Below are 25,533 nucleotides of genomic sequence, written 5' to 3' on the forward strand. Positions count from 1 at the left end.
AGGACCTGGGCACCCTCCCAGTACTGACCATCGGGGGTCCTCAGGCCGCTGAACCAGCAGGTGGAGAAGAGGCCACTTCACCACTCCAACGACGGCTCCTGAGCCCACAGACAAATGGGTCAGAGCCTGGTACGGGCTGAGCTGTACCCCCCCAATGCAGATGTTGAAGTTCTAAACCCCAGCACCTCAGAATGTGATCATAACGAGGGACAGGGTCTTCAACACGGTGGTTCAAATGAGGTCAAGCAAGTGGGCCCTGATCCCATGACTGACGTCCTTGTGAGAAGCAATCAGGACGCAGACACACACTGGGAGCCACGGAGAGGCCTCAGAAGAAACCAACCTTGGTCTTGGACTTCCGGCTGCCAGACCATGAGACGCTAAACGTCTGTGGTTGGCGCCGCCTGGGCTGTGGTCTTTATTTACAGGAGCTGAGCCGACCAGGCCAGGGCTTCATGGTGGGGCAGAAGACAGCACCCGGAACCCAGGGGGCCTCCCAGCTACCCCCACTGCCCCTCTGTGCAGTGACGTCAGTGAACAACGGTCCCCAGACACACAAGGACTGGGGCCCCCAGAAAGACGGAGGCATGGAGCCCTGAGGCCCCACGTGGGGAAAGAGGCTGGGGAACAGGTGCTGGCTTTGGGGTTCAGATAGGAGTGTGACAAATGGACACCTCCCACTCAGGATGAGGCAGCTGGTGGGTCTTGGAGGCTCCTGAGCTTTCCACACAGATGGAGCCGGCAGGTGCACAGGAGCCAGAGGGTCGACTAGGCCTTGTTTTCCATCTGCCCGTCCAGGTCCACATCCCACACTCACCCTGAGCCCAGGGCAACCCCGGAGGGCAGTGGAAGGAGGAGAGTGGGATGGGGGCCTCCTTGCCCCCACTCCTGCTCGCACGGCCCCCCAGCTGGCTGTGTCCCTGGGCCCAAGGTCTCTACTCCTCAGCAGGTGGCGTCTCCTCACCTTTGTCCTTCACCTGCTCCGTCTGCTCTGGGGCGGGGGGAGCCCCAGGCTGCTGCGCCCCCCTTGTGGCTTTCCTGCCCTGCCCGCATATCTACACACATCCCCAAACTGTCCTCCTCTGAGCACACCAGCTGTTTCCTTCTGGGGCCAGATATGGAAGGAGAATGACAGCGGGGGCATAGCCCGCAGTGGACACTGTGGGCCTTTTCTGCCGCTGCCCAGTCTGGGCCAAGCAGCCTGGAAGCCCCACCTTCCCCTCTACCTTCCACCCTCCACCTTCCCCCAATCTCAGGTAGTGGGTCCTCCCTGGGCTCCATCCTGACCCAGGTGCACCCCCGGCGCAGCCTCAGCTCCGCAGAACAGGTAGAGAGGCAGGGCTGGGAACAGGGTCTGCAGCACCCAGCAGTGACGCCAGAGACGCCAGACCTGCTCCTCCCTGAGGAGCTCAGGCCTGACTGTGCTCAACCCACTTCCACCCCAGCCCCACAGGTCGGGGAGAGCGCTCTGAACGGGAAGGAGGTGGAGAAGGCCTTGCTCCAGCCGGGCACATCTGTCCGGTGCCCATCCACAAAGGCCAACCCCAAGACCAACATATGGAAAGGCACTTTAAGGGGGTGTGTGAGTGGATAGGAGGGGACAAACAGAGCTGAAGACGAGCTGATGGGCCCGTGGTGGTCCAGCCTGCCTCCGCTCCTGGCCGCTGGGTCCGCTGGTCAGCACAGGCTCAGTCACTGGGCAGTGGTGGCCCTCACGTGGCAAGGACCTCTAGGTACTGCACAGGGTCTGAGAAGGGGCCTGGCCGGGCCCAGTAGTCCACAGCTCGAACCCGGTAGAAGCCAGAGACGACAACTGTGTCTGGAGACACAAAGGTACACCTGCATCCTTGAGCACAGGCCCCCCTGAACCCACCCCAAACTCCTAAAGCCCCTGACTCCAGGCTTCAGGAGGCCTGGACCCAGCCCACAGGGCACTGTACTGAGGCCCAGGGGTGGGGTAGCGGAGGCCAGTGTGGTGGGGGCAGGCGTACCTGGGCTGAACACAAAAAGGTTGAAAGTTGATGGCTTCCTGCTGATGGGAGTGTACCCCTTGTCCTCTGGGGAGAACTGGATCTCATAGGTCCACAGACACCTGGAGGAAGAGGGGGTCAGGGCCAGAGCTGGGCTCCAGGGGGGCTGGGCACACCCTGAGCCCTCTTCCTTCCAGCCCCTACCTGACCCCTCCCGGGTCCCTGGCCACACTGAGGGGAGAGGGCTGGAGCCTGACTGCCGCCTGCAAATGTCCCCTGTAGGTGCCCCCACCCCCATCAGACAGGCTGTGACCTCGGGCCATCTCCAGCAGTGCACACAGTGAGGGGGTGGTGAGGAGCAGAGGCGAACAGCCTGCGTGGGGGGTGCACAGTGGAGTGGCCACATGGCCACGGGAGCATGAAGAGGCTGTGGGTGACAACAGGGGTGGGAGCCGCCTACATGGCAAGTGCAGGACAGGGTGGGGCAGGATGGTGACCACTCACGCACTTGGAGCCCACGTGCTCATCCGACCAGACCAAAAGCAGCTGCCCGCGGGTCAGGGGCAGAGCACGGAGCTGGGTCACCTGGGGGGTTAGGCTCCATGACTGAGGGGGTGGTGGAGGGAGAGGCGGGGGGGGAGGGGCAGCGGCATGGGGAGGGGCTGCCACTCACCTGGCCTGGCGGCTTCTCAGGGCGCGCGCACAGGTGCACCAGCAACAGCGAAGGCAGCGGGAGCTGTGGGCGCAGTGTCAGGCGGCCGCCGGCAGGGAAGGGGCGTGGCGCTGAGGCTACCGGGTCCTGGGGACAGGGGCAGGAGTTCAGGGCCCTGGAACCTTGGCAGCTGCCCTGCCCGCGCCTCGCCCACCCTGCCCGCCGACCTCGGCCGCGCGCATGCGCCGGAACTGCTCTGCGGAGGGAAAGACTGGCCGGCCAAGGCGCTGCCACTCGCTGTGTGGGCTGCAGACCCGGTTGTCCAGGTAGAGCGTGACGTAGACGAGTCCTGGGGAGCCAGAGCTGGGGCCATGCCTTGCAGGGCCTCCCCTTCCAGGCCCCACCCTGCCTGAGCTCCATCCACCCACCCACCCCCGCTCCCCACAGCAAGACCCCTCCCTGCAGTCCCCTCCCTGGGACCCCGCTCACCCGGGCCCGGGGGCACCCCGTGCAGGCGCAGGGTCACGGCGATGCTGCGGTTGGCATGGGCGTGCGTGTCGTCACTCGCGTAGACCAGCACCGTGGCGCGCCAGGCGTCCACGGGGCCAGCAGGGCGGTGCGCGCTTGCCAGGACACCCACTGTGTGGTTGCTGTCCAGCACCGCCCCCGCCTGCGACACCTCGGCCCAGAGCTGCTCACGGTCTGCAGGGTGGGAGTAGGGGGGTCACTGTGCGGAGGTCACTGCTCCTCTGCCACCCCAGGACCTGGCTTCCCACCGTTTGTCCACCTCCACTGGAGGTGTCAGCCACTAACAGCCTCTGCGGCCCACTGAGCTGGGGCAAGTGGGAAGCGGAGGGACCAGAAATAGGTCGGAGAGCAGAAGCCTGCTCTTCCCCACCCCCGCAGGGCACCCCTGCCTGGGCCTGGAAGGACATCCCCGCTCATTGAGGCCCTGCCCTGGCCGCGCCGCAGCGTGTGCCAGGAGGCCTGTGCTTTCCCGTCCGGGCGCGGGTGGGCAGGAAGCAGGCAGGGACACAGGGCTGGCTCACCCAGCAGGGCCAGCAGCCCCATGGCAGTGAGCACCGGCTTGCGCAGCAGCTGCACGTGGGGTGGGCGGGTGTTGTTGACCTGAAAGCGCGCTGTGAGCGTGCGCTGCGAGAAGGGGTGCGGGTGGTAGCTCAGGAAGGCGTTGTCATTGCTCAGGAGCGCGTATCGGATGGAGGAGCTGTCGTTGGCTACCAGCAGGTTCTGGTGCTGCGCGATGACCTGCCGGCATGCGGGGTGGGCGTCAGGAGCGGCTGGTACCACGGCCACCCACCCCCAGCCCTGCACCCCCCAACCCCGGGAGGAAGGCCGCTGTGGTGGAGAGGCCTTGGGGGCGGGCCCACCTTCACCACCATGGCTGCGTAGGTCACGTCGGTCCTCCACGGCTGCGGCAGGGACCAGCCCACGAGCGGGTCTGCCTCATCATTGTAAATGGGGGTGTCGGCAAACCTGGGGAAGAGCTGCTGTATCTGCCGCACGGTGGCCTTCTCCTGCTCCAGGATGTAGATGGAGCTGCCTGCGCCCTGCAGCACAGCCCAGGCTCAGCACGGCCAGGGCCACCGCGGGACCGCTGCTGGTAGGGGAGGGGGTGTGGGGCTGCCAGCGGCAGGGGTGCTGGGTGGGCATCAGCTCAGGAAAGGGCAGTCCCCTGTGGGCAGAGGGGTGGGGTCCTGGGCGCACCTTCTTGTGCAGGGCAATGTAGTCCAGCCGCACACCAAGCTCCCCAGTGAAGAAGTTGGAGCCATGGTGACAGTGCTCCAGGAGGGCCCAGCACAACGGGGAGGCCGGCGGTGGGTGGAAGGAGTCGCCAGGGCCGCCCAGGCGCAGAGCTGGGCTGGCCACTCGCAGGCCCTCGGAACAGGCATCGTAGTAGTTCAAGAAGCCTGGCGGGAGGGGCTGCAGAGTCCACACCCTGGTGCCTGAGGGTCCACGGACCCCTCTCAGCTCCACAGGACCCCAGAGGCACACCCACCTTGCATGGTCATGGACACGTTGTCAAAGTCGTGGTGGTCTGGCTCGTTCCACGTCTCGAAGTTCCACTTGGAGACATGGGCAAGTCCGTACCTACCTGCAGAGGGGTCCTGCTGTCTGCGGGCCCCTCCCCTGGGGCAGGGGAGTGCAGCCCACCCCACTCCCAGGGAGGCACCCACGGCTGGGGGTTTGGAGGCGATGGGGAGTGTCTGGTTCCATGTGCACCCACCCCCAAGCTGTCTGGCCTCCCTCCCCTATCTCAGGAGGCCCTGGCTCAGCGGGTTCATGACAGAGAAGACCAGGGAGGCGGCCCAGGTGACACAAGAGAGCCTGCCCAGAAGCACCCACCCGGTTCCCCCGGGGCCTGTGCCCTGCTCACCGATGTATCTTCTGGCCAGGAGGGAGACCAGGTCCTTCCACTCAAAAACCTGCTGCTTGTCCTCGAAGTCGGTAAAGTGTCCAGACGGGCTGCCCATCAGCTCAAAGCCTGCAATGGAAGAGGGCAGCCATGTCCCCGTCCCCCCGCCTGCACAAGACCCACGCTCTACCCGGCCTGGGCTCTGCCACACCAGCACTGAGGCCAGTCCTGGGCGGGCAGCCAGTGAGGACCCGGAGGGGCCATGTCACGGGGAGAGGGCAGACCTTACCGGGGAGGAGCTGGTTCTCCCTGAGAAGGTCCAGGTACCTGTCCAGGTGGGTGAAGTTGTAGCTCAGGCCCTCTCCAGCCGACCCCCTGTAGAACACTCAATGTCAGGGCAGGGGAAAGTGGGCCCCAGGCTGGAACTGTGGCTACATTCAAGCAGGTAGCGAGTGTAAGGTGCCACACAGGACTCAGCTCCAGACTCATCAGTGGGCCTCTCCCCTTAGAAAACACTAACTATGGAGGTCTATCAGTCATTCCTAGCCTAGTATGAACTAGTGTGCCTGTCCTGGAACCCCACCCTCAAGCCTTGAGGGCCTCAGAATAGCTTGGAGCCCAGGGGTGGGTCGCGGCAGGCAGTGTCTTGGGAAAGGTACAACAGCATAGAGTAGGGGAGAAAAGGCATCCTGAAGACAGCTGACTGGGAGTGGGGGGCTGTGGGACCAGAGCCTGGCAGGACCTGGGGGTGCCACACCCTGTGTCTCTGCACCTCCTATAGGCCAGGGCCCCAGATTTGGCTCAACAGAATCCTGGCCCCGCCCCTGCACTCCAAGAGGCAACATGGACAGGCAGGAAATGGAGAACGGGGCTCCCCATCCTGCACTATCCCAGACGGGACAGGCATCATAGGGTGACTACTTGACTCTTTGGGAGCATCAGACGTGCCACAAAGGGTGTGACAAGCAGCACAAGGCCAGGCAGGGAGGACCTCGCCCAGGTAACACCTACGATGATCTATCAGGTGATGGCACAAGTCGGCAATGAGAATACCTGGTGGACAGATGGGACCCACCCTGCAAAGGCCCTGAGGCAGAAAGGAAGTCACGGAACCCAAGCAGCAGAAAGGCAGCGAGTGGACCTGGGTCAGAGTAAGGGTGTGCATCATGAGGGATGAGGGTGCATGAGGCCTTGTGACCGTGGTGCGGAGGGACCTGACTCAGGGTGAAATGGGGAGCCCTCTGAGGGATCCAGAGCAGTGCCATGCCTTCTTTAGTTTGTTTGTTTTTAAGACAATTTTTTAGAGCAGTTTTAGGTTTACAGCAGAATTGAGGGGATAGAGAGAGTTCCCATTCCCCTGCCTGGACACAGGCACAGCCTCCCCCACCACCAGCATCCCCACCGGAGGGGGCACACGTTACAGCAGATGGACCTGCACTGACACGTGTCCGTCACCCCAAATCCACAGCTGACGTCGGGTTCACTCCCGGTGGTGTACTTTCTATGGGTTTGGAAAGACGCATAATGCACGTGTCTGCCACTGTAGTGTCACAGAGAGCGTCACTGCCTGAAAAGTCCTCTGTGCTCCACCTGTCCGCCCTCGCCGCCCCAAGCCCTGATCTTTCCACTGTCTCCATAGTTTTGCCTTTCGTCATGATTTTGTTTTCTAAAGACTGGCCCATCTCTTTTTTTTCCTTCTTCTCCCCAAAGCCCCCCAGTACATAGTTGTATATTCTAGTTGCAGGTCCTTCTAGTTGTGCTATGTGGGACGCCGCCTCAGCGTGGCCTGACGAGCCGTGCTAGGTCCGCGCCCAGGATCAGAACCAGCGAAACCCTGGGCCGCTGAAGCGGAGCGTGAACTTACCACTCAGCCATGGTCATGATGTTTTGAAAAGATCCCTCTGGCGGCTAACTGGAGCCAGAAGATGGCCCCCCAGGGAGGGGTGGTGTGCCTGGATTGAGTGGCGGCCACAGAACAGAAAGGAGCTGGAGTGGATGGATTTAGGAGGTAAGGAGGTGAGGGCAGTCCAGCACGGCCCATGGGTTTCGGCTTCAGCCACGGGCAGGTAGGGTGCACACCACAGGGGCAGGCAGGGAGAAGCCGACATTGAGCTGGGTCTCAGATTTGCCCATGTGGAAGTGGATACCCGAGGGTGGACCTGGGGTGGGTGAAGTAGGCAGGAGCAAGCACTGAGCCTGGGCTGGCCCAGGTGGGCGGGTGGTGGGGGGCAGGGGATCTGAGGGCTTCCCCTGGGAGGCGTGGTCCATCCACCTCTTGATCTGGGGATGAAGGCCAGACGGCCAGGGCCTGCCATGCGCCCTCTGCTGGCCCCAGCTTTGTCCGCGGGTGTGGCTGCAGGGGAGGGGTCACGGGGAATCTGGCCCTGAGGCTCCAGGTCTGTCAGTCTCCCCATCCCGTGCCACAGCCTGGCCAGCCCAGCGCTGTCCCCTGGACACAGCACAGATCTGGACAAGTCATTGCCCCCGCTCCGGGTCCTCCTCTTCCCCACCCCTCACTATGCACAAGGTCCGGCCTTCAAAGCCCACGCAGGGGTCTGAATCCAGCCACCACGCACAGGGCCCCCTGCTCCTCCAGGGCTGGCCGCACACCCTGCTGGCCCTCGCTGGCCCCTCTGCGGCCAGACAAGCAGATGCACTGCGGGGATTCACCCCTTCCCAGCCACCACCTTCCCCCCATCCAAAGGTCACAAGCGGTAGCAAAGAAAGCAAGCTTCACCAGCACGTGGGTAAAGACCAAATGCGTGGGCGGACGATTCCAAAGTCCCACAGCGTGTGCGTTGGGGGTGGGGGGGCAGGCGCGGAGATGGTGACCGCGTGGAAAGGGAAGGCACGGGCGCGGGCACCCGGCTTTCTCCGCAAATCCTGACACTGGGCCAGGCACACAGCTGGCCGCGGGTAATGCGGCTCCTGTGCTCAGTGTCGGGGTTGGCGCCCCAGCAGCGGAGGCATCTCCAGCCTGTCACCCTGGCCCAGCAAGCCTCAGCAAGGAAGGATGCCCTGGGGGCCAGTACACTGGCCCCCAGGCACCAGGAGACCCGACCCCGGGGTGACTCCAGGCCAAGAAACCCGGGAGGAGCAGTCCTTGGGCCCTACTGTGGGTGCCTTGGTCTCCCTCAGCCTTGGCCCCGGCTGGAGGGGGAGTTGAGAGATCTAAGCTAGGGAGGGGGCTGAGCAGCGAGGTGAAGGGCACAGCCCACCCCGACACTCCACCTGCAGTGAGGCCTGGGTCGAGACGCAGACTGGGCCACCGACAGGCCGGAAAGTCTCTCCATCCTTCGCAAGGGGCCGAACCTGGGTGCGAGGCACCAGTGGGGTCGCCTCCCGCTCCTGGCCTGGCCCGCGGCAGCTGCACAAGGGCCTCATTCACCGCGCGCCGGCGGCCGGTCGCGCAGCACCAGAGCTCCCCCATCCCCGGGCCTGAAGCGCGTGCGCCGCAAGGACGGAGCTGAGCCGGGGCCTGGTGAGTGCTCGCGTGCGCGGGGCAGGGACCCTAGTCGCACATGCAGGCGGGTGAGGACCGGGCCGCGCAGGCCAGTGGTCAGGGAGCAGAGCCGAGCGCGCGCTGGAGGGTGCGCAGGGCAGGAGAGGGATGCGCGGGGCGGAGACCCGAGCTGCGCGCTCCCGGAGCAGGGGGCGGGCTCGAGGCCGCGCGTGCTCGGCGGGGGAGATGCGCGGGGGCGCGAGGCGGGCACACACAGACCCGCGGCTCCGGAGGACCTGTAACCGCGGTCCCAGGATGCAGGTGGGAGGGTGTCAGGCCAGGACCAGCTGGAGAGAGGCAGGTCGAACCGGGCCTCCGCCTTTTCTGGACCCGGGAGCATGAGTGTGCGCGGCAGGTCTTTCGCAAAAAACTCGGTCTGGTCCTCAGGGCCCTGGAGAGGAATGAGCTGACCCTGCTCTTTTCACTTGTAGAGATACAATGTTTCCTTTCAATGCAGCCAAACAGGCAGAGGGACTGGGGGTGGGGGGAACGGACGACAACACCTCAAGCCCCAGGGGGTCTGCACCCAGCCACCACTACTCTGTCACCCGACAGCCTTCTGTGCCACACTGCTCTGGCCCTGTCCCCTCCTCTGGGGAGACCTCCGAGGGAGTGGGCCCAGGCCCGGGGGGCAGTGAGGCTCCCACCTGGCAACCCCACCTCTGCCCACAGGGGCTGCTCAGGGAGTTCTCCCACTGTCCCTTTGCCAGTAGCTAGGCCTTGAGATGAGCACTCTTTGACCCCTCAGTATCTGCTCAACGCCCTACCCCCCAAACACACACCAGGTGGTGCACCTTATCTGCCCGGAGGAGGGACCGGAGGCCCTGGACTGCTGTGACTCCACGTGCCCTGCCCTCTGGCCAGCGGCTCTGGTAAACCATGGCTCCCCGGCTGGGTAAACAGCTCCCTGCCAGAGCCGCGTGGGTCCCTGGCCGGACTGCGTTAAGGGGTAGGGGGTGGGGAGGCCCTAGGCTCTGCCCTGGGTGGGGAATTCAGACCCCACAGGACAGGGTGAGATCTCGGGGCCCAATGCAGACTCTTTAAGTAATCCAGATCTGGAGAGAGAAAGGCCAGTGGGGGTCTCGGCCCTGTCCACGCCCCACCCTCACTGCAGGTGTGGGGACTCGCTCCCACTCTCTGGCCATCCCCCTCACCCTGGGTTTCCACTCCCATCTTTGCCCCTGGATGGAGCTCCTGGTCTTCCCCAGCCAGGCGCAGGGAGGCTCCAGAGGTCTCAAAGTCGGGCTGAGCGGGGGGGGGGGGGGGGGCCTGGATGGGAGCCCCTCAACATCTCACTGTCCTGTCCTGGGCAATGGAGCCCCCAGAGCCCCGGCTGGCTCTGCAGGGCAGCTGGCTATTGATCTTAACTCCCCACTCAGCACCTGGCAGGCCCTGGGGACACGAGAAGCAGGGCTGAGTCAGCTGCCCACAGTGCCCAGGCCAGCCCCGCCTTCCAGCCCCACCAAAGGGACCACCGCAGCCTCTGGGGCCTCCCCTCCAGGACCGCAGGGGATGGGCCCCCTTTAACACACCACTCCTCCAGCACCCAGGGACGGAGGTTCACTTTCATTTCTTCATTCTAAAGCTGGGGACCTCAAGTTCTGAATAATCATTTTGAGAACAACAGCTCACCATTAGTTTATCACGTGTGGGCACGTGTAGTCATCTAAAAGGATGGTTTACCCTCAGGTCAGCCCTATGAGGCAGGTGCCACGTGTCGTGGAGGCCAGGCACCTACCCACAGTCACAGGGGTCAGCCCCGGGCTGGAATCCAGGTGGTCAGGCTCAAAGGACAGACCCAGGGCCACCCTGACAGCACAAGGGCACCTGGCTGGTAAGGGTATCTCGATGCCCAACAGCCCTCTTGCCCTTGGCAGTCAACACACACACACACAGCAGCCTCGTGCCGGCTTTCCATGTGAGAACTCAGAACAGAGGCTGCGGCTGTGGCTGCCCAGTGCCGACCTGGCTCAGGCAGCCCTTGCCTGTGCTCCAGCATGGATCAGACCCGTCTCCCCCAGGACAGAGAAGGTCCAGGGACAGGACAAGGAGACCAGCTCCTTCCTTGGTCCCCCTTCCATCCTTGCCCACCCTCTGGGGTGAAGGGTCATCCTGAAGGGTCTCAAGCTGCCTGTGCCCCACCTGAGACTGGCCAGGCTCCTGAGCCTCCTGCCTCCCCCAAGGGCCAGAGAACCCAGGCATCCTGCTCCAGCCACCCGCTGCCTCCACTCCTGGGAGGCTGGGAGCTTTCGGAGGCCCACACAATTGTAATTATTTGTGAGCCTCTGATTACAGAACAACTTCCCGGATTAGCTGCTCAGGTAATACTGGTCAGGGGCAACCTGTGACTCAGCAACCTTTGGGGTAAATAATTTAACTGCAAACCCAGCACAGCCTCGAAGTCAGATGCCACCCACAGAGCACTACCCGCCCGCCAGCGCCAGATCCACCACAGCCCAGCTCCGGGCAGCAGCTCTGTGCCGGAACCCTGCCGCCCCACTCACCACCCGCCAACAGAAGCCAGAGGGCTCGGAGGTCCAACTGGCCAGCAGCCCCTGGCCTTGGAGGACAGACAGGTCGGGTGCCTTGCCACCCTCCAGCCCACCGAGCCCGTGCCAGGTTCCCCCAGGTAGGTCTTCCCTGGGCCCTGCTGCAGGACAGTGAAGCCCCCAGGTGACTTGGCTACAGCAGAGGCCAGCTCCCTGGGGGGACAGTGTGAGCGGGAGTCTAGGGTTTCTCTTGGGGAATCTCAGGCACAGGGCAGGTGGAATTTAAACAGCCCTCAATCTACACACCTGGACCCCAGGAGCTTGAGCCTCAAGGCACTTGGGGACCCATGTAGGGAGCTCTTCAGAGGAAGGATACGCAGCCTTATAACGGTCCCCAAAGGAGCAGACCCACCACTCTGGAGCCCACAGGCTGTGCCCGCCACTCGTCCTCCACACCGAGGGACACTCCGGGTGTCCTGGCCCAGCGCACACAGGGAACTCGACACAGCACCAGGCTGACCAGGCTCTGAGGGTGCAGAGACTGTCTGCCCAACGATGACACGAGAGGAAGGTCAAGAGCTGGTCTGAGCTGGACTCGGCACAGCTGTGAAGAGGAGGGCCAAGGCCGCCGACACCCTGTGCTCCAAGAGGGAGGGCTGGGCTGGCCGGGCTGGCTGTTTGCAGAGGGCTGGGCCTGGACGGCGGCTGCCCTCAGGAAAGCAGGGACAGTCAGCAGGCGGTTCCATGGAGCCCCTGCGCAGTGTGGGACACCAACCAAACCCAGGAACACGAACACACACTCAGGAAGGGTGCCCCGCCATCCCAGACACCGGGCAGGCGACAGACGCCAGTCACCCTAACCCGCCTCCCTGCCGGCCTTGCCAAGATCCCTCTCCCAAAGCACATCCCAGGAATCCTGCCACAAGGACGGGACACGTGGCAGGTGCTGCTCCAGAGAGCACCCCTCCCCCGGCACAGATTTGGGGTCCCAGCATCTGCCAGGCTCAACGGGGGTGTCAGGAGGCCCTCTTCCTCTGAGCCCATGACACCCAGCGCCACAGTGCAGAGAAGGAGAGATGGTTGGAGGGGACCACGGTGGTTTGCACAGGGGAGCAGAGGGGCCTCTGGTGTGGGCATGTGGTGACAGCGGGCCTGCGCCTGGATGGGGTGGTGGACAGGGAGCAGTGGAGCTGGCTTTGGTCACATGTGTCTGGGTCTCTGCAACAGCCTCTGACCCAGCACGTCCCCCCACCCCAGCGACGATGCCCACTTCTCTGTTACAGTTTTCCCCAAGGGACCTGGTTCCCCAGGATGGAAGTGCCCCCGGAGCAGAGTTGGGGGCCGGTGCTAGTCCGCCGGCAGCCCCCAGCAACCCAGGGCCTGCGCGAGACGCTGAAGGCCAGACTGCGGCGGAGCTGCACATGCAGCATGCAGGGGGCCAAGGCGCTGGTGCAGGACCTGCTCCCCGCCACGCGCTGGCTGCGCGGTTACCGCCTGCGGGAGGACCTGGTGGGGGACGTCATGTCCGGGCTGGTCATCGGCATCATCCTGGTGCCGCAGGCCATCGCCTACTCGCTGCTGGCAGGGCTGCAGCCCATCTACAGCCTCTACACGTCCTTCTTCGCGAACCTCATCTACTTCCTCATGGGCACCTCACGCCACGTCTCTGTGGGCATCTTCAGCCTGCTCTGCCTCATGGTGGGGCAGGTGGTGGACCGCGAGCTCCTGCTGGCTGGCTTCGACCCTGCCCAGGATGGCCCGGGGCCCAGGCACAACAGCAGCACCTTCAACGCCTCAGCCGCCATGCTGGCGCTCGGGCTGCAGGACTGCGGGAGGGACTGCTACGCCATCCGTGTCGCCACCGCCCTTACACTGATGGCCGGCATTTACCAGGTGAGGAGGCAGCTGTACGGGATCCTGCGGAGCCAGGCCTGGGCTCAGATGCCGGCTTAGCCACTTGGAGCTGCCCCCGAGGTGCTCGCCGCCCACCGGGAAGGGCCGAGCGGGAGAAGTACAGGGTCAGGGCCTCAGGGGACAGTGGGGTTAACTGGCAAGGAGAGGACAGAGAGGCAGAGGCAGAGGTGTGTGTGGGACGACACCCCAGGACGGGCCCAGAGGGGCTGAGGTGCCCAGCGGGCGGGGAGTCTATCCAGCCAGCCGTGGCCTGGGCAGGGACAGGCAGCCAGAGGGCTGCCTCGACTCCAGACATGCCGATTACGGTCCACATACCCACTCTGAGCTTCCCACCCCGTGTGGGACCCTGAGGGCCACCTGCCCTCCTGCAGCCTCACCACACCCAGCCTCTCCTGTGGCAGGACTGTCCACTCCAACGTCAACCCCTCCAGGGACCACTCCAGGTCCCTCCCATCAGCTCCAGATCTCCTGGGATGGGGTGGTGCCACTCACAGGGCAGGAGAGAGGAGCTGCCTTCCAGGGCTCAGAGCCCACATATGTGGGCTGGCAAGGGCCAGAAATGAGCATCCGTGGCCATGTGTGTACTTCCAGTGTCTGCTGTGGCTGTGTGCACGTGCATGCGTGGGAGACTGTGAACAGAGTTCACTCAGGAACTAAGCAGCAGCAATGGAGAGACGTCAGGCTCTGTGCTGCGGCCACTCCACTGCCCTGACCCCATTGTGTCCACAGGTCTTCATGGGTATCCTCCGGCTCGGCTTCGTGTCTGCCTACCTCTCACAGCCACTGCTCGACGGCTTTGCCATGGGGGCCTCAGTGACCATCCTCACCTCCCAGCTAAGGCACCTGCTGGGCGTGCGGGTCCCGCGGCACCAGGGGCCAGGCATGGTGGTCAGCACATGGCTGAGCCTGCTACGCAGTGCTGGGCAGGCCAACCTATGTGACGTGCTCACCAGTGCCGTGTGCCTGGCCGTGCTGCTGGCTGCCAAGGAGCTCTCAGACCGCTGCCGGCACCGCCTGAAGGTGCCACTGCCCACGGAGCTGCTGGTCATTCTGGCGGCCACGCTCGCATCCCATTTAGGGCAGTTCCATGAGCGCTTTGGCTCTAGTGTGGCCGGCGACATCCCCACGGGCTTCATGGCCCCGCGGGTGCCGGACCCCGGGCTGATGCAGCGCGTGGCGCTGGACGCTGTGCCCCTGGCCTTCGTGGCCTCCGCCTTCTCCATCTCACTGGCTGAGATGTTTGCCCGCAGCCATGGCTACTCTGTGCGGGCCAACCAGGAGCTGCTGGCCGTGGGCTGCTGCAACGTGCTGCCCGCCTTTTTCCACTGTTTTGCCACCAGCGCTGCCCTGGCCAAGAGCCTGGTGAAGACGGCCACCGGCTGCCGCACGCAGCTGTCCAGCGTGGTCAGTGCCGCTGTGGTGCTGCTGGTGCTGCTGGCACTGGCGCCACTGTTCCGGGACCTGCAGCGGAGCGTGCTGGCCTGTGTCATCGTCGTCAGCCTGCGGGGGGCCCTGCGCAAGGTGAGGGACGTCCCACAGCTGTGGCAGCTCAGCCCAGCCGACGCACTGGTCTGGGTGGCCACTGCGACCACCTGCGTGCTGGTCAGCACCGAGGCTGGCCTGCTGGTTGGCGTGCTCCTCTCACTGCTCAGCCTGGCCGGCCGCACACAACGCCCACGTGCTGTCCTGCTCGCCCGCATCGGGGACTCAGGATTCTACGAGGACGCCGAGGAATTTGAGGGCCTGGTCCCTGAGCCCGGGGTGCGGGTGTTCCGCTTCGCGGGGCCACTCTACTACGCCAACAAGGACTTCTTCCTGAAATCGCTCTACAGCCTCACGGGGCTGGATGCAGGGCGCGAGGCCGCCAGGAGAAAGAAGCAGGGCTCAGGAGCAGGGGTCAGTGAGGAAGACCCTGTTGAGGGCAAGGACCTTGGCCCAGGGAGCAGCTCAGCTGTGCTGGTGCCCACGGCGGGCAGCTTCCACGCAGTTGTCATTGACTGTGCCCCGATGCTGTTCCTGGATGCGGCCGGCATGGCCACGCTGTGGGACCTGCGCCGAGACTACGGGGCCCTGGGCATCACTCTGCTCCTGGCCTGCTGCAGCCCTGCGGTCAGGGAGGCCCTGAGGAGAGGCGGCTTCCTCGGGGATGATCAGGGGGATACGGCTGAGGAAGCGCAGCTGTTCCACAGCGTGCACAGCGCTGTGCAGGCGGCCCAAGCCCGCCACAGGGAGCGGGCGGCTGCCGACTCCACCCTCTAGTAGGGCCAGTGCCTGCCCCCAGTCTCCACTCCCTCCTGGGAGCCCAAGGCAGACCTTCTCCCCTGTGGCCCACCAGGACCCCACACAGAGCAATGTTGTGCCGCCTCTGCCCTGGAGGAACCAACACGACCCAACGAGGCAGGAGGATGGTGCTGTGAACACACGCGAGGACCAGACACACAAAGACCCAGACACACAAGGACCAGCCACACGCGGACCCAAGACCTGGGCCCTCGAGACGAACACCGCCAGTGCCAACCAGGGCTCTGGTGCCATGCGTCGTGAGACTCGTTGGATGTGGCATCGCCATTTTATTAGAATGAGGACCCCAAAGCAATCATGTGGCTCTAAGGTGCCAAAGCCTGACAGCTGGGGGCTCTGGCCAGGGCGTGAGGGTCTCTGTGCCTCTGAAAGCACCCCCAGCACACACACCCAAGTGTTCCTTACCCCTCATGCCTCACCCTGCGGGGCCTTGCAGGGCCAAAGGCAGGTGTGAGTGACAGAGCCTCACCTCAGCCCTCGGGCACAGCGTCCCTGCACAGCCCCACCCGAGAACACTCAGCACGGGTCACCTGGGTGCCCACTCCTGGTGCCTGGTCCAGCCACAAAGCCAGGGCAGCGGAACGCCCACATGACCCCAAGCCTCCCGGCAGACCTTGGGCAGGAGGGCAGCTGTGCCCGACCCAGGGGCTGCCCAGGCACCCACGGCCCCGCAGAGCCAAGGAGGACCATCCTCCTCGTCTCCCCACAGGATGCCTTGCCAGGAAGTGTAGAAGCAACAGGTCCTCAGAGCAGGAGCCCCTCCCCTGCTGCCCCTACAGCCGGGCACCGTCTCCTCGCAGCCTCAGTCCTCATCTCCATGCTGTGGGCTCTGCCCAGCTGCCCACCCTCTCCAACACCCACCTGGCCGTGATGAGGTCCAGCAGCCAGTGGGTCCGCACCTGCTCGATGCCACCATGAGGGATGGCGCCCACATAGGCCAGGTTGAGCTTCTGGTCCCAGCTAAGGTCATACTGGTCAGCCCGGCTGTGTGGCAGTGGGGGACTGGGGACAGAACAAGGAGGAGTGGCGGAATTAGTCCCCGTGGTGGGGCTGGCAGAGCGGCCCGGCACATCCCGCACCAACGGGTCTAGGCCCCAGGGCTGCCCAGGACACAGGCTCTGGCAGACAGACTGGGGAGTGTTCACCAGTGAATTTTATGTCCCTGATGTAATAAAATGACTCCTAACACCAGGAACGTTGTGAAGTCTCATGTTTATGGGGGTCAGGGGCTTCCAGAGAAGAGAGAACCACATGTCGGCGCACTCCTTGCCCCACCAGCCTGGGGCATCTCAGCTGGAAGCCTGACACAGAGAGGCTGGGGACACGCAGGGATGCAGGGCAGGTCCCACTGCAGGGACATTCGACAGCGTCGGAGCTGCCCCCTTGAGAAGGTCCTGGCCTGCAGCAAAGGGCAGTGTCCTGAGCCAAGGTCCCTCCCAGGGCCTGGGCTGCCCCGTCGGCCACCAGGCTCAATCACGAGGCTCCTCAGATCTCTGGCGGCCACCAGGCAAACTCTGAGCCTGGACCCATTCCTCCAACACAAAGGGTACCCACTCAGCCAGGAAATTCCCGCGACACCCCAAAAACGCGTGGAGCCAGCCGACACAGACCAGACTCCGCTCTGATTGAGGGTGGACCCCAGGGGAAGGATTGAGCCGGCTAGGGGCATTTCAGGGCTTGGGCGGCCTGCCTCATTTCGGAGCGCCTACTCCGCGCAGTGGGCACAGGAGTCGCCGGGGCGCAAGAGCCCAAGGGTCTCTCCAGATGCGGCAGGGGAGTCCCAGAGACCCGGAGGCCGGGCGCGCGGCGGGACAGAGGCGAGATGGGCCGCTCGGGCCTCAGTTTCCCCGCGCGGGGTTCTCACCAGAAGCCGGTGCTCCTCCAGAAGGGCCGCAGGGGACGCACCACACGGGCCGCGTCCACGCGCACCAAGTACGGAGCCTCGCCCAGGGCTGCGCGGTGCGCGATCAGCAGCGCGGCCAAAAGCGTGAGCAGCGTGGTGCGGGGGCGCAAGGGGCACATAGCAGGGGCGCGGGGGGCGCCGGGGGCGCAGGGTCCGGGCGCAGGGGCGCGGAGGGGGGGCGCACGGCCGGAGCGCGGACCCCCCGGAGCCCTGCAGGTCCATCCGCTGCTCCGCGCTCCGGGAGTCGGTCTGCGCCGCGACTGCCGGTTCCGCCTCCGGGTCGCGTGCCACGTGACTGCCACCGCGGGGCGGGGGCGGGGCGGGGGGCGGGGCCGGGGGCGGGGGGGGGGGGGGGGGGGGGGGGGCGGGGGCGGGGGCTTAGGTGGGCCGGCGGGGGCGAGGGCGGGGCCCTAGAGATGGGGTCGCAGGTGTAAACGTGCACGCTTTAAACTCTGCACGGCTTGAGGAGGTCACGCAGCGCTGCGTGTCCAACAGCCAAGCGTCTCACAGCGCGGGGAAAGCCTCTGACTCAGCAGGGTCTTCCCTCAGACACCGGGACCCGTCCTGGGAGGCCACCTAAGCGCCAGCCCCTTCGGTTGGTGACAAACAGTATGGGGAAGGGCAGGAGCTGATAATTTTCTGAAAGTGATGAAAGCCGTCCATCCGCAGATCAGGAAGGGCTCTGCAGCCCAAGAGGAAACGCGCAAAAAACGCTGGATCCGCGCTCCTCTTAAGGGAGCCGGGAAACCACAGAAAAGGGAAAACCTTACATTCGCTGGAGGAAAAGAGACCTATTACCTCGACGTGCAAAACGGGAAGAGCGAGCGCTGACTTTTCAACAGGAGAGCCGACGCCAAGAGACAGCGGAGCGAAAACTTCGTGAGTAACTGGCAACCTACGATCTAAATCCAGCAAAACGAAGGTCAAATAAAGACGTTTTGGAGAAACCAACTCTGAGAACGTTTGTCTCCGCTGAGCCTCACTTCAGGAAGCATTCAGCGGTGTCCTTCAAGCGGGAGGAGAATGACCCAGAACAGGCCAGAGTACAGGAAGGAGGGAGATGAACAGAGAGGGTGTGTTGTATGGAACCCCCACAAAGGAGGACTTGTGCAACAGTCACGTCTTCAACTGTCTGTAGAGAATTAGAAGGTGACAACAACAGCACAGAAGTCATGAGGGGCATAAGTGGAGTGTGGTTGGCTGGCCCCCGACGGAGTCCACTGTCCTAGTCCCCAGGACCTGTGACCGTGACCTTACCTGGTGAAAGGACTTAGAGGTGTGATTAAGTTAAGGATGTTGAGATGGGAGATGATCCTGGATTATCCCAGTCGGCCCCCCCAAATGCTATCACAGTGTCCTGTGGGGGAGGCAGAGGGAGAGCTGACATGGAGGAGGCCACGTGCTCACCTTGGAAGAGAGAGAGGTTTGAAGATTGTTCTAAAATTTGTACTTGGCATTGGCTTCGATCAGATATGCCCAATGTGCAGACACGGAAATCCTTGCCACGAGGGAAGAAGGTCGTGCTCATAGATCCCTAGGAACAGGAGGCAGGCTCCCCATGCAAGGCCACACGGGGAGCCCAAGGCGCGTCAGGAAGGGCCTCACATAGGAGTCTTTATGACAGGCAGGACACACCCGCTTCCGATGTAGGAAAGGGCGATGGGAGAGCTCTCCTCATTGGTGTGAGGCGTGAGTGGGCCAAAGGTCCTTTAGTTAAGGGTGTGGAAGGCCGGACAAGACACAGGCTCATCTAGGGTCTGTTTGCTGAACTGGAATTTGACAGAAGTTGGTTAAGAAGAGCATCAAGTCTCTCAGTTAAATGGGCTCTCTGGGACCTCACAGGGACATGGCAGTTCTCTCTGTATTTTAACAAGTGACATGTGTGTCTTGGTCACTGTTATAATGTCTGTAACTCCAAAGGGAGTAGGTGTGTCCTGGCCAGGCCTTGGATTGTGGCCTTAGTATGTGTGCAGACATGCTGATTTTAATTTATATTTTGCATTCTGTGAGACAAGAGACTCATAGGGTTCCATCCACTGAAGGGGACGATTTTTAGTCAATGGCCCGATTGTGTATGATCACTATGCGGAGGAGCCATCGTTGTTCAGGGCATCCACTGCTACGACAACAGATGCAGTTTGGCCAAGTGTCTTGACCCCTGGGTCCGTCTGTCATCAGGGACGTCCCAATTGAGGAAGGGCAAGCAGCAGCACTCCACCGAGCTCTGTCACGCTGGTGGCTGGCAGTGCCACTTGCATAGTCCACGAACTCCCACTGCTGTTTGCTTGGTTACTCCCAAGGGGCTCCAGGTAGCCAAGGGGTCTGGGGGAAGAACGTGGTGCCACTAGAACCCAAAAAGGACTAAAAGGGGTTGGACCTGTGTGTCCGTAATGAGTGTGTCACGTGAGTCTCCTTGGAGAAGGCTGTCATCAGTGTAAGGCCACACCCGTGCTCGTGGAGAGAGGTGGCTGCAGCCGAGCTCTTGTCTGCAGAGGTCGTGTGCGCTGGAAAGCTGAGGGACCCATGGGCAGCCTGAGAAGGCGCATGGTGTCCCTTCGAGGTGGAGGCAACTGCAGCTGAGAGGCTGGCGACGTGGGCCCTGGACTGAGCATGCTAGCTCACCTACCCGAGCATGACATGCTCCAGCAGTCGGCTGGGCAGAGCCACAATTCAGTGACATCGGGTATTGAGGGTGGAGGCCCTACAGACGGGACCCTGCTCCAAGGCTGTGGGAATCCACCTTGGGGTGCCCTCAGTTCTTCCAGTAAAAGAATAGGCAAAAGTGGGCGCTTTTTTCTCCCTTACCTTGGTTTTCTTTCTTCCTCTTCTCCCCGCTCTTTTTTCTTTTCTGTTTTCGGCTCCATTTATCTCTGGCTGAGAAGTGTGGGCTGCGGCTGCCTCTCCCTGGGATGTCGACCATCAGTGGCAGCATCGGTCCTTCTCATAACAAAATCCAGTTTTCTCTCTTAAATCAGACCTGGCTGCATCTCTAGGCAGGCGAGAACTTTTCTGTTTCCCCCTGATTGTACTCTTGAAGGCTTGGTGTTTGGGCTATGGCCCTGGGGACATGGCCCTGCCCAGGACTCGTGGATTCCTGGAGGCGCTGAGACATGAGAGAGGGCCTTCAACGACAGATGAACTACCAGAGCCCACACCCCATGGGCTCCCATCTCCTTCTCCCACACCAAGCAAATACTCCCCCTGCCCCAAGCCGCCCCTGCCAGGTATTGGCCAACCAGGGGCCGCCCCCATAGCCCAGACCTGCAGAAAGCGTTCAAAACAGCCAGTGCTAACTTTCTGTGTGTACCTTTGCTGCCTTGCACGTTCTTCCCTCTGGAGACCCCAGTAAGGCTCTGAGCCACGTTCTCTTCATGGCTGCCTGTCTCCTGGCTCAAACTGGTGTCTCCCGTGTTGCCCTGTGTGGTGTACTCTTTCTCTTGGGAAATATAAGTAATAGATTCTTCTTTCAAAGGCAGTTGCCTCTGTTTCTGTTACCTTCCCATATCTGATTAAAACAAATCCTGGGTGCAAATTTTAGGATAAATGCTGTGTTGCTTTGACAATGGAGGAAGGGGCCGCAAGCACAGGGATGCAGGGATGGCGGCTCCAGAAGCTGGAAAAGGCCGGCAGTCGGCCACTGGAGGGAAAGGTCCTGCCTGCACCTAGGACACATGTGGGGGCCTCGGCTCTCCTAGATTGCAACCATATGGCCAGAGCAGCGGGGACAGCGTGGCAGTGGGCACAGAAGGACAAAGGCCCCCCAGGGACACAGCGCGGCACACATGGCAGGGTCTGTAGGGTCATAGAGTTTTGTAAAACCTGATAAACTGAGGTGCTGTGACCACAGCGGTTCCCACGCCGTCTCGGGCTCCCAGTCGTGCTTCCCCTCTTGCTGGAGAGGTGGGGGCACTTTTGGGATCTGGCCCGGGGTAAGTTGAGTTGTGGAAATGTCAGCTGGGGTTCAGTGGAGTGTATTTATGTCGTCCCCGTCACTTCCCTGCATAATGAAGTTGATGCCGGACATCCTGGAGTAGAGAACAGCTTCCAGGAGCTCCGGTGGCAACACACCAGGAGGAGTGAGTCACTGGACCCTGAGAAAGGCACTGAGCACCCGCTGACTTCACAGGAAATGCTGACGTTGACGAGGTCACGCAGAGTCCCGACAGCCAAGGTGACGAGGACATCATGGGGAAGGCTCATCAGATCAGCAGCCACGTTCCAGACCAGTCACAGCGCAGGGAACGTGCGCTGCCCAGAACTTCCCTGCTTTCAGATGAAAGAAGCAGAGAAAGTCTCTCAAACTTCGGCAGCAGTCCTATCGATGTGTGTGACACAGCTGGTCACGAGTTGGCAAGCAGGGTCGTAAAACAGCCGTCAGGGTTTTTTTCCTCTCAGCTTTGCCGGAGGGGCCAAATGATCTTTCTCTTTTCTCCCTGGAAAATGATATTGCAAATTTGTTATAAGAAGAAACCATAAAAAATGTAGATGAAAAAAGTATCAGAGAGGAGGAGCAGGCAACTATGAATAAAAACTTATGAATAAAAATTATGAACTTATAAACAATTATTTTCTAGATTTTGTGATGTTTGTGCTATTAGTCAGCTTTTAAAAAAATGTTTAATTTGGGGCTGGCCCCGTCGCCTAGTGGTTAAGTTCGCGTGCTCCGCTGCAGGCGGCCCAGTGTTTCGTTAGTTCGAATCCTGGGCGTGGACATGGCACTGCTCATCAAACCACGCTGAGGCAGCGTCCCCCATGCCACAACTAGAAGAACCCACAACGAAGAATACACAACTATGTACCGGGGGGCTTTGGGGAGAAAAAGGAAAAAAATAAAATCTTTAAAAAAAAAAAAAAAAAAAAAATGTTTAATTTGTGGTGATTTTTTTCTCTCGTTCTGAATAAATGTGTATCTAATTTTATCATAATAATTTTGCTTTTTTTCTTAGAGCCCCAATGGCCTCCGGTTGCCCCAAACCTGGACGGGCTCAGCCCCACACTTACCTGGTCAGTGTGCTGGGTCACCAGACCACAGTTGGACCCCACCTCACACCGCCTGCCGGAGCAGGCCTGCTGGCTGGGAGATGTAAATGTGAAAGCCAGCAACTCCAGCATCCTCACCGCCTCTGCCCAGGCAGGTGCCTGGACAGCACCCCAAGCCCTTGCCAGAAAGGACAAGGCAGATCACTGGAAAAGGTGGAAACTAAGAAGGCCTGTTCACCAAAAGCCAGCATGGAAAGGGTGGCAGGGCCGCCCGCTGTGGAGGAGGCTGTGTGCTCTGTGGTGCAGACACAGTGGATCCCCCATAATTGCAAATTCACCCCCTCCCTGGGGTTTGTCTGTGGCCCCACAATCCACGCTCACGGTGCTTCCGTGGTCTTTTGGGGACCCGCACGCTCCCGACTGAGGTGGACGGGACGACGCTCTGCCTTCTGGTTTCAGCTCACGTGTCAACAAGTGTCCTTTCCCGCCTGTTTAGTGCCACGTTTTCCACACCTTTGTGCTTTTTGTTGGTGAAGACGGCCCGAGGCCTGGAGCTGGAGTTCCGCCTGGTGTTCTAAGTGCAGGAGGCCGGACGGGCCTGACGGAGACGATCCCGCATCACGTGGGCTCCTGCAGGCCGAGGGCAGTCTGCCGCGGGCTCAACGTTCACGCATCAGCCACGTGCGTGAAGTGCGGTGTCTTTCAGCAGAAGCACACGCGGAACGAGGCTCTGCCCACCCGCTGAGGAAACCTGCGGCCGCACCTCGCGGAAGCTGGCGCTGATTTCCCCAGGAGCAGGGCTTCGCGATCCCTCACTCAGTAATTCCGTGTTTGCGGTGACTTTATGGAGCAAAGCAACCGCGAATAGCGAGAATGGACTGTAACTGGCGAAAGAATCACCTCCAGAATGCACGATGAGCTCCTGCAAACCGGTGAGAAGGAGACACCCCACGGCACACAGTCACGACATTGGACAGAGGCTCCGAAGAAGAGCTGCAGGTGGCAGGGGACTCTGACGGGGTGCAGGCCTCCCTCACCACAGAGCAAATGCCCACCACACAGACACCTCTGCACCCACCAGAAAGCCCGAAATCACAAAACTGTTAGTGTCCAAGGTTGACAAAAACGCCTGAAGAGGAACGTCTCCTGCGCTGCTGGTGGAAGCACTGCAAGTGGACGTAAGTGAGGCCATCTTGTCACACTAATGACGCTTTCCCAGTTAAAACCCTTCCAGTGTGTAGTCATTATAAATTATTATACACTTTCATGATTTTCTGGCCCTGATCCTGTGCACACACCCCTGCTGAGGTACCCTGATAGCTTCGTTCTTAACAATCTCGACAAATCTTCCCCAGGAACGAGAAGGCCTCCAGGAAGAAGGAACACCTGCAGGACGTTCATCATCGTAGACAGAAGAAAAGAACAATGAGGGACCCTGGAGTCCGTCACGCCCGAAGGCCGACATCTCCACACCCCTCCTCACTACCCATTTTCCCTATAACTGCCTCGAGGTTCCGTAATTCTTTGAGATGGTTTTTTGAGACATTAGTCTGCCATCTTCCGGTTATACTGGCTAATCAAATAAAGGCTTCCTTTCTCGATCTCTAACTCATCGTGATTAATTGGCTCAGATCATGGTGAGCAGAGCGAGACCATTGCTTGGTACCAGTAGGAGTTTTGATTTTTGCGTCGATTTTTGGAAAGCTGTTTGGGGTTATCTTCCAGAGGTGAACACAGCATGCCCACTTCAGCAGACATGTGCTCATGTGCACATGTGGACGAGAATGTTCCTGGAAGCCTTTTCATAAAAACCGAAGCCTGGCAACCAGCCGCTAACAGTAGAAAGAACAAAGTGTAGTGCATACCCACAGCAGAACGGCCGCAAGTGTGCAACTGAGTGTGCAGCAGCAACGAAAAGACCCATCAGCGGCGCTGAAAACAAAACGCCAGGTGAAAGGAGCCATCGCTGCACACTGCACTACCAGTCCATTTCCGTGCTGTCGCTCAGGCCAACAGAGTGCGGGTGTGAGCGTTCAGTGTGCAGGGTTCTGGAACAGAGTGCCATAGACGTAAATGGCAGCTTAAACACAGACCTTTATTCTCTCCCTAATTCTCTCCCTGATATGTTGAAACTCTAACACTCCACCCCCTAAGCCCGTGATGGTGTCCGGAGGTGGGGTCTTCGGTAGGTGATTGGGGTCAGGTGAGGTCATGAGGGTGGGACCCTCCTGATGGGATTTGTGCCCTTCCGAGAAGAGACACCAGAGAGCTCGCGCTGTCTCTCCACCGTGTGCAGACACATCGGCAAGGTGACTGTCTGCAAACGAGGAAGTGGCTCTCGCCAGAACCCGGCCATGCTGGCACCTGCTCTCGGGCTTCCAGCCTCCAGAACTGGGAGAAATAAATGTCTGCTGTTTAGGCCGCCAGTCTGTGGTATTTTGTTATGGGGCCCGAGCTGACCATGACAGAACAGAAAGGGAGAGACAGACAGCCCTGTGGAACCAAATGGTCAAGAGCCTTGAAGGGGCCTGCACAAGAGGCTGTCCACAGCAGCAGACGGAGCCTGGACCTGCACTGGGTGCTGTGTTCCAGGCAGAGATTTGGTTGTGAGCTTCAACCACAAGCTGCCAGTTATTTAGGAAGGTATTCTAAGAAGTTCGTGGGAGGGTTTGATGGAAGTATAGCTTTCCATTTGGTTAATGTGCTGGATCAGGAAGCACCAAGTTCTGCAGAAATGGTCAGATGTGGATTTTCCTTTTTAAGATGTTTTCTCTGCACTCCTCTTTCTTGCGACTTGAGAAAGAAAGCTATGTCCTCAAATCCTGTTTCCTTAAGTCAGTGGCAGTTTGGATCATGGGAAGTGGGCTTCGATAGAAAACTCTGCCTTCTCACAGGCACCGTGATTGGGTCCCAACCCTCCCGGGCCTGATGGAGAACAGGTTCATTGGGTGGGTGGCCAAAAGAGAGAGGAGTGGACCAGGGTGCCCGAAGCCATCTGGCGTGAGGTTCAGGAAGTGGGGAGGAGGCTGGCAGGAAGCTGAAGGCTCCAGGAGCAGGGACTCAGAGCAGGTCCCAGGCACCTGTCTGAGGGACTCAACCGGCCTTTGCACTCTCTCTTCTCCCCCGACCCCCACCACCCAGATGTGCTCTCTGCTGCCAGGCCAGCTCCTCCTGGTCACTCAGTCCTGGCTGCCTCCATCCACAGTGGCACCAAGACACTAAGCGGCGTTTCCCGGGCCCGTTTATTTTTCAGTTTGCTGTCTGTCTGCCCCAGAACTCAGCTCCAGGTGTGCGGCCGATGCTCAGTGCAGTTTCTGGACACTGATGAACCTTCCCAGGATCCATGGTGTCTTCAGACCCAGTCCCGGGTCCCACCCTGTCTTCCTCCGCTGTCCACTCCTGGCAGCCGCCCTGTGCAAAAGGCAGCATCTCCCTCCCTCCTTGCCTA

At 61.2% G+C, this 25,533-nt stretch overlaps 2 protein-coding genes and 1 long non-coding RNA gene across 8 annotated transcripts; 2 read left to right on the top strand and 1 right to left on the bottom strand.

Annotated features, from left to right (window-relative positions):
• Positions 1-389: 389 nt before the first annotated feature.
• IDUA (alpha-L-iduronidase) lies at positions 390-17,377 on the bottom strand. Of its 6 annotated transcripts, none has more exons than XM_046656466.1 (14): positions 17,067-17,377; positions 16,064-16,204; positions 5,286-5,371; positions 5,018-5,125; positions 4,640-4,735; positions 4,348-4,550; positions 4,011-4,190; positions 3,672-3,888; positions 3,112-3,324; positions 2,850-2,971; positions 2,644-2,769; positions 2,479-2,555; positions 1,992-2,092; positions 390-1,819 (listed from the first exon to the last, which is right to left on the bottom strand). In XM_046656466.1, exons 1-14 carry the CDS (start codon positions 17,222-17,224, stop codon positions 1,713-1,715), a joined length of 1,935 nt encoding a protein of 644 aa, XP_046512422.1. In that variant the 5' UTR covers positions 17,225-17,377; the 3' UTR covers positions 390-1,712. The 6 variants fall into 6 exon arrangements, with proteins under 6 accessions (XP_046512422.1, XP_046512427.1, XP_046512423.1 ...); XM_046656471.1 differs by lacking the exons at positions 16,064-16,204; positions 17,067-17,377 and adding exons at positions 6,861-6,982; positions 8,228-8,362; XM_046656467.1 differs by lacking the exon at positions 16,064-16,204.
• Positions 9,284-16,064, top strand: SLC26A1 (solute carrier family 26 member 1). Its single transcript, XM_046656465.1, has 4 exons — positions 9,284-9,370; positions 10,888-11,127; positions 12,271-12,880; positions 13,631-16,064. The coding sequence occupies exons 3-4, from the start codon at positions 12,299-12,301 to the stop codon at positions 15,158-15,160; spliced, it is 2,112 nt and encodes a 703-aa protein (XP_046512421.1). The 5' UTR covers positions 9,284-9,370; positions 10,888-11,127; positions 12,271-12,298; the 3' UTR covers positions 15,161-16,064.
• A 157-nt stretch (positions 17,378-17,534) lies between the features above and the next one.
• Positions 17,535-23,677, top strand: LOC124236909 (uncharacterized). The gene is made up of 3 exons (XR_006887872.1): positions 17,535-21,428; positions 22,052-23,263; positions 23,441-23,677. It is a non-coding gene; the product is annotated as an uncharacterized LOC124236909 (long non-coding RNA).
• The last annotated feature ends 1,856 nt before the right edge of the window (positions 23,678-25,533 follow it).

The sequence above is a fragment of the Equus quagga genome, chromosome 3 (genome assembly GCF_021613505.1).
Source record: "Equus quagga isolate Etosha38 chromosome 3, UCLA_HA_Equagga_1.0, whole genome shotgun sequence".
Taxonomy (NCBI): Eukaryota; Metazoa; Chordata; class Mammalia; order Perissodactyla; family Equidae; genus Equus; species Equus quagga.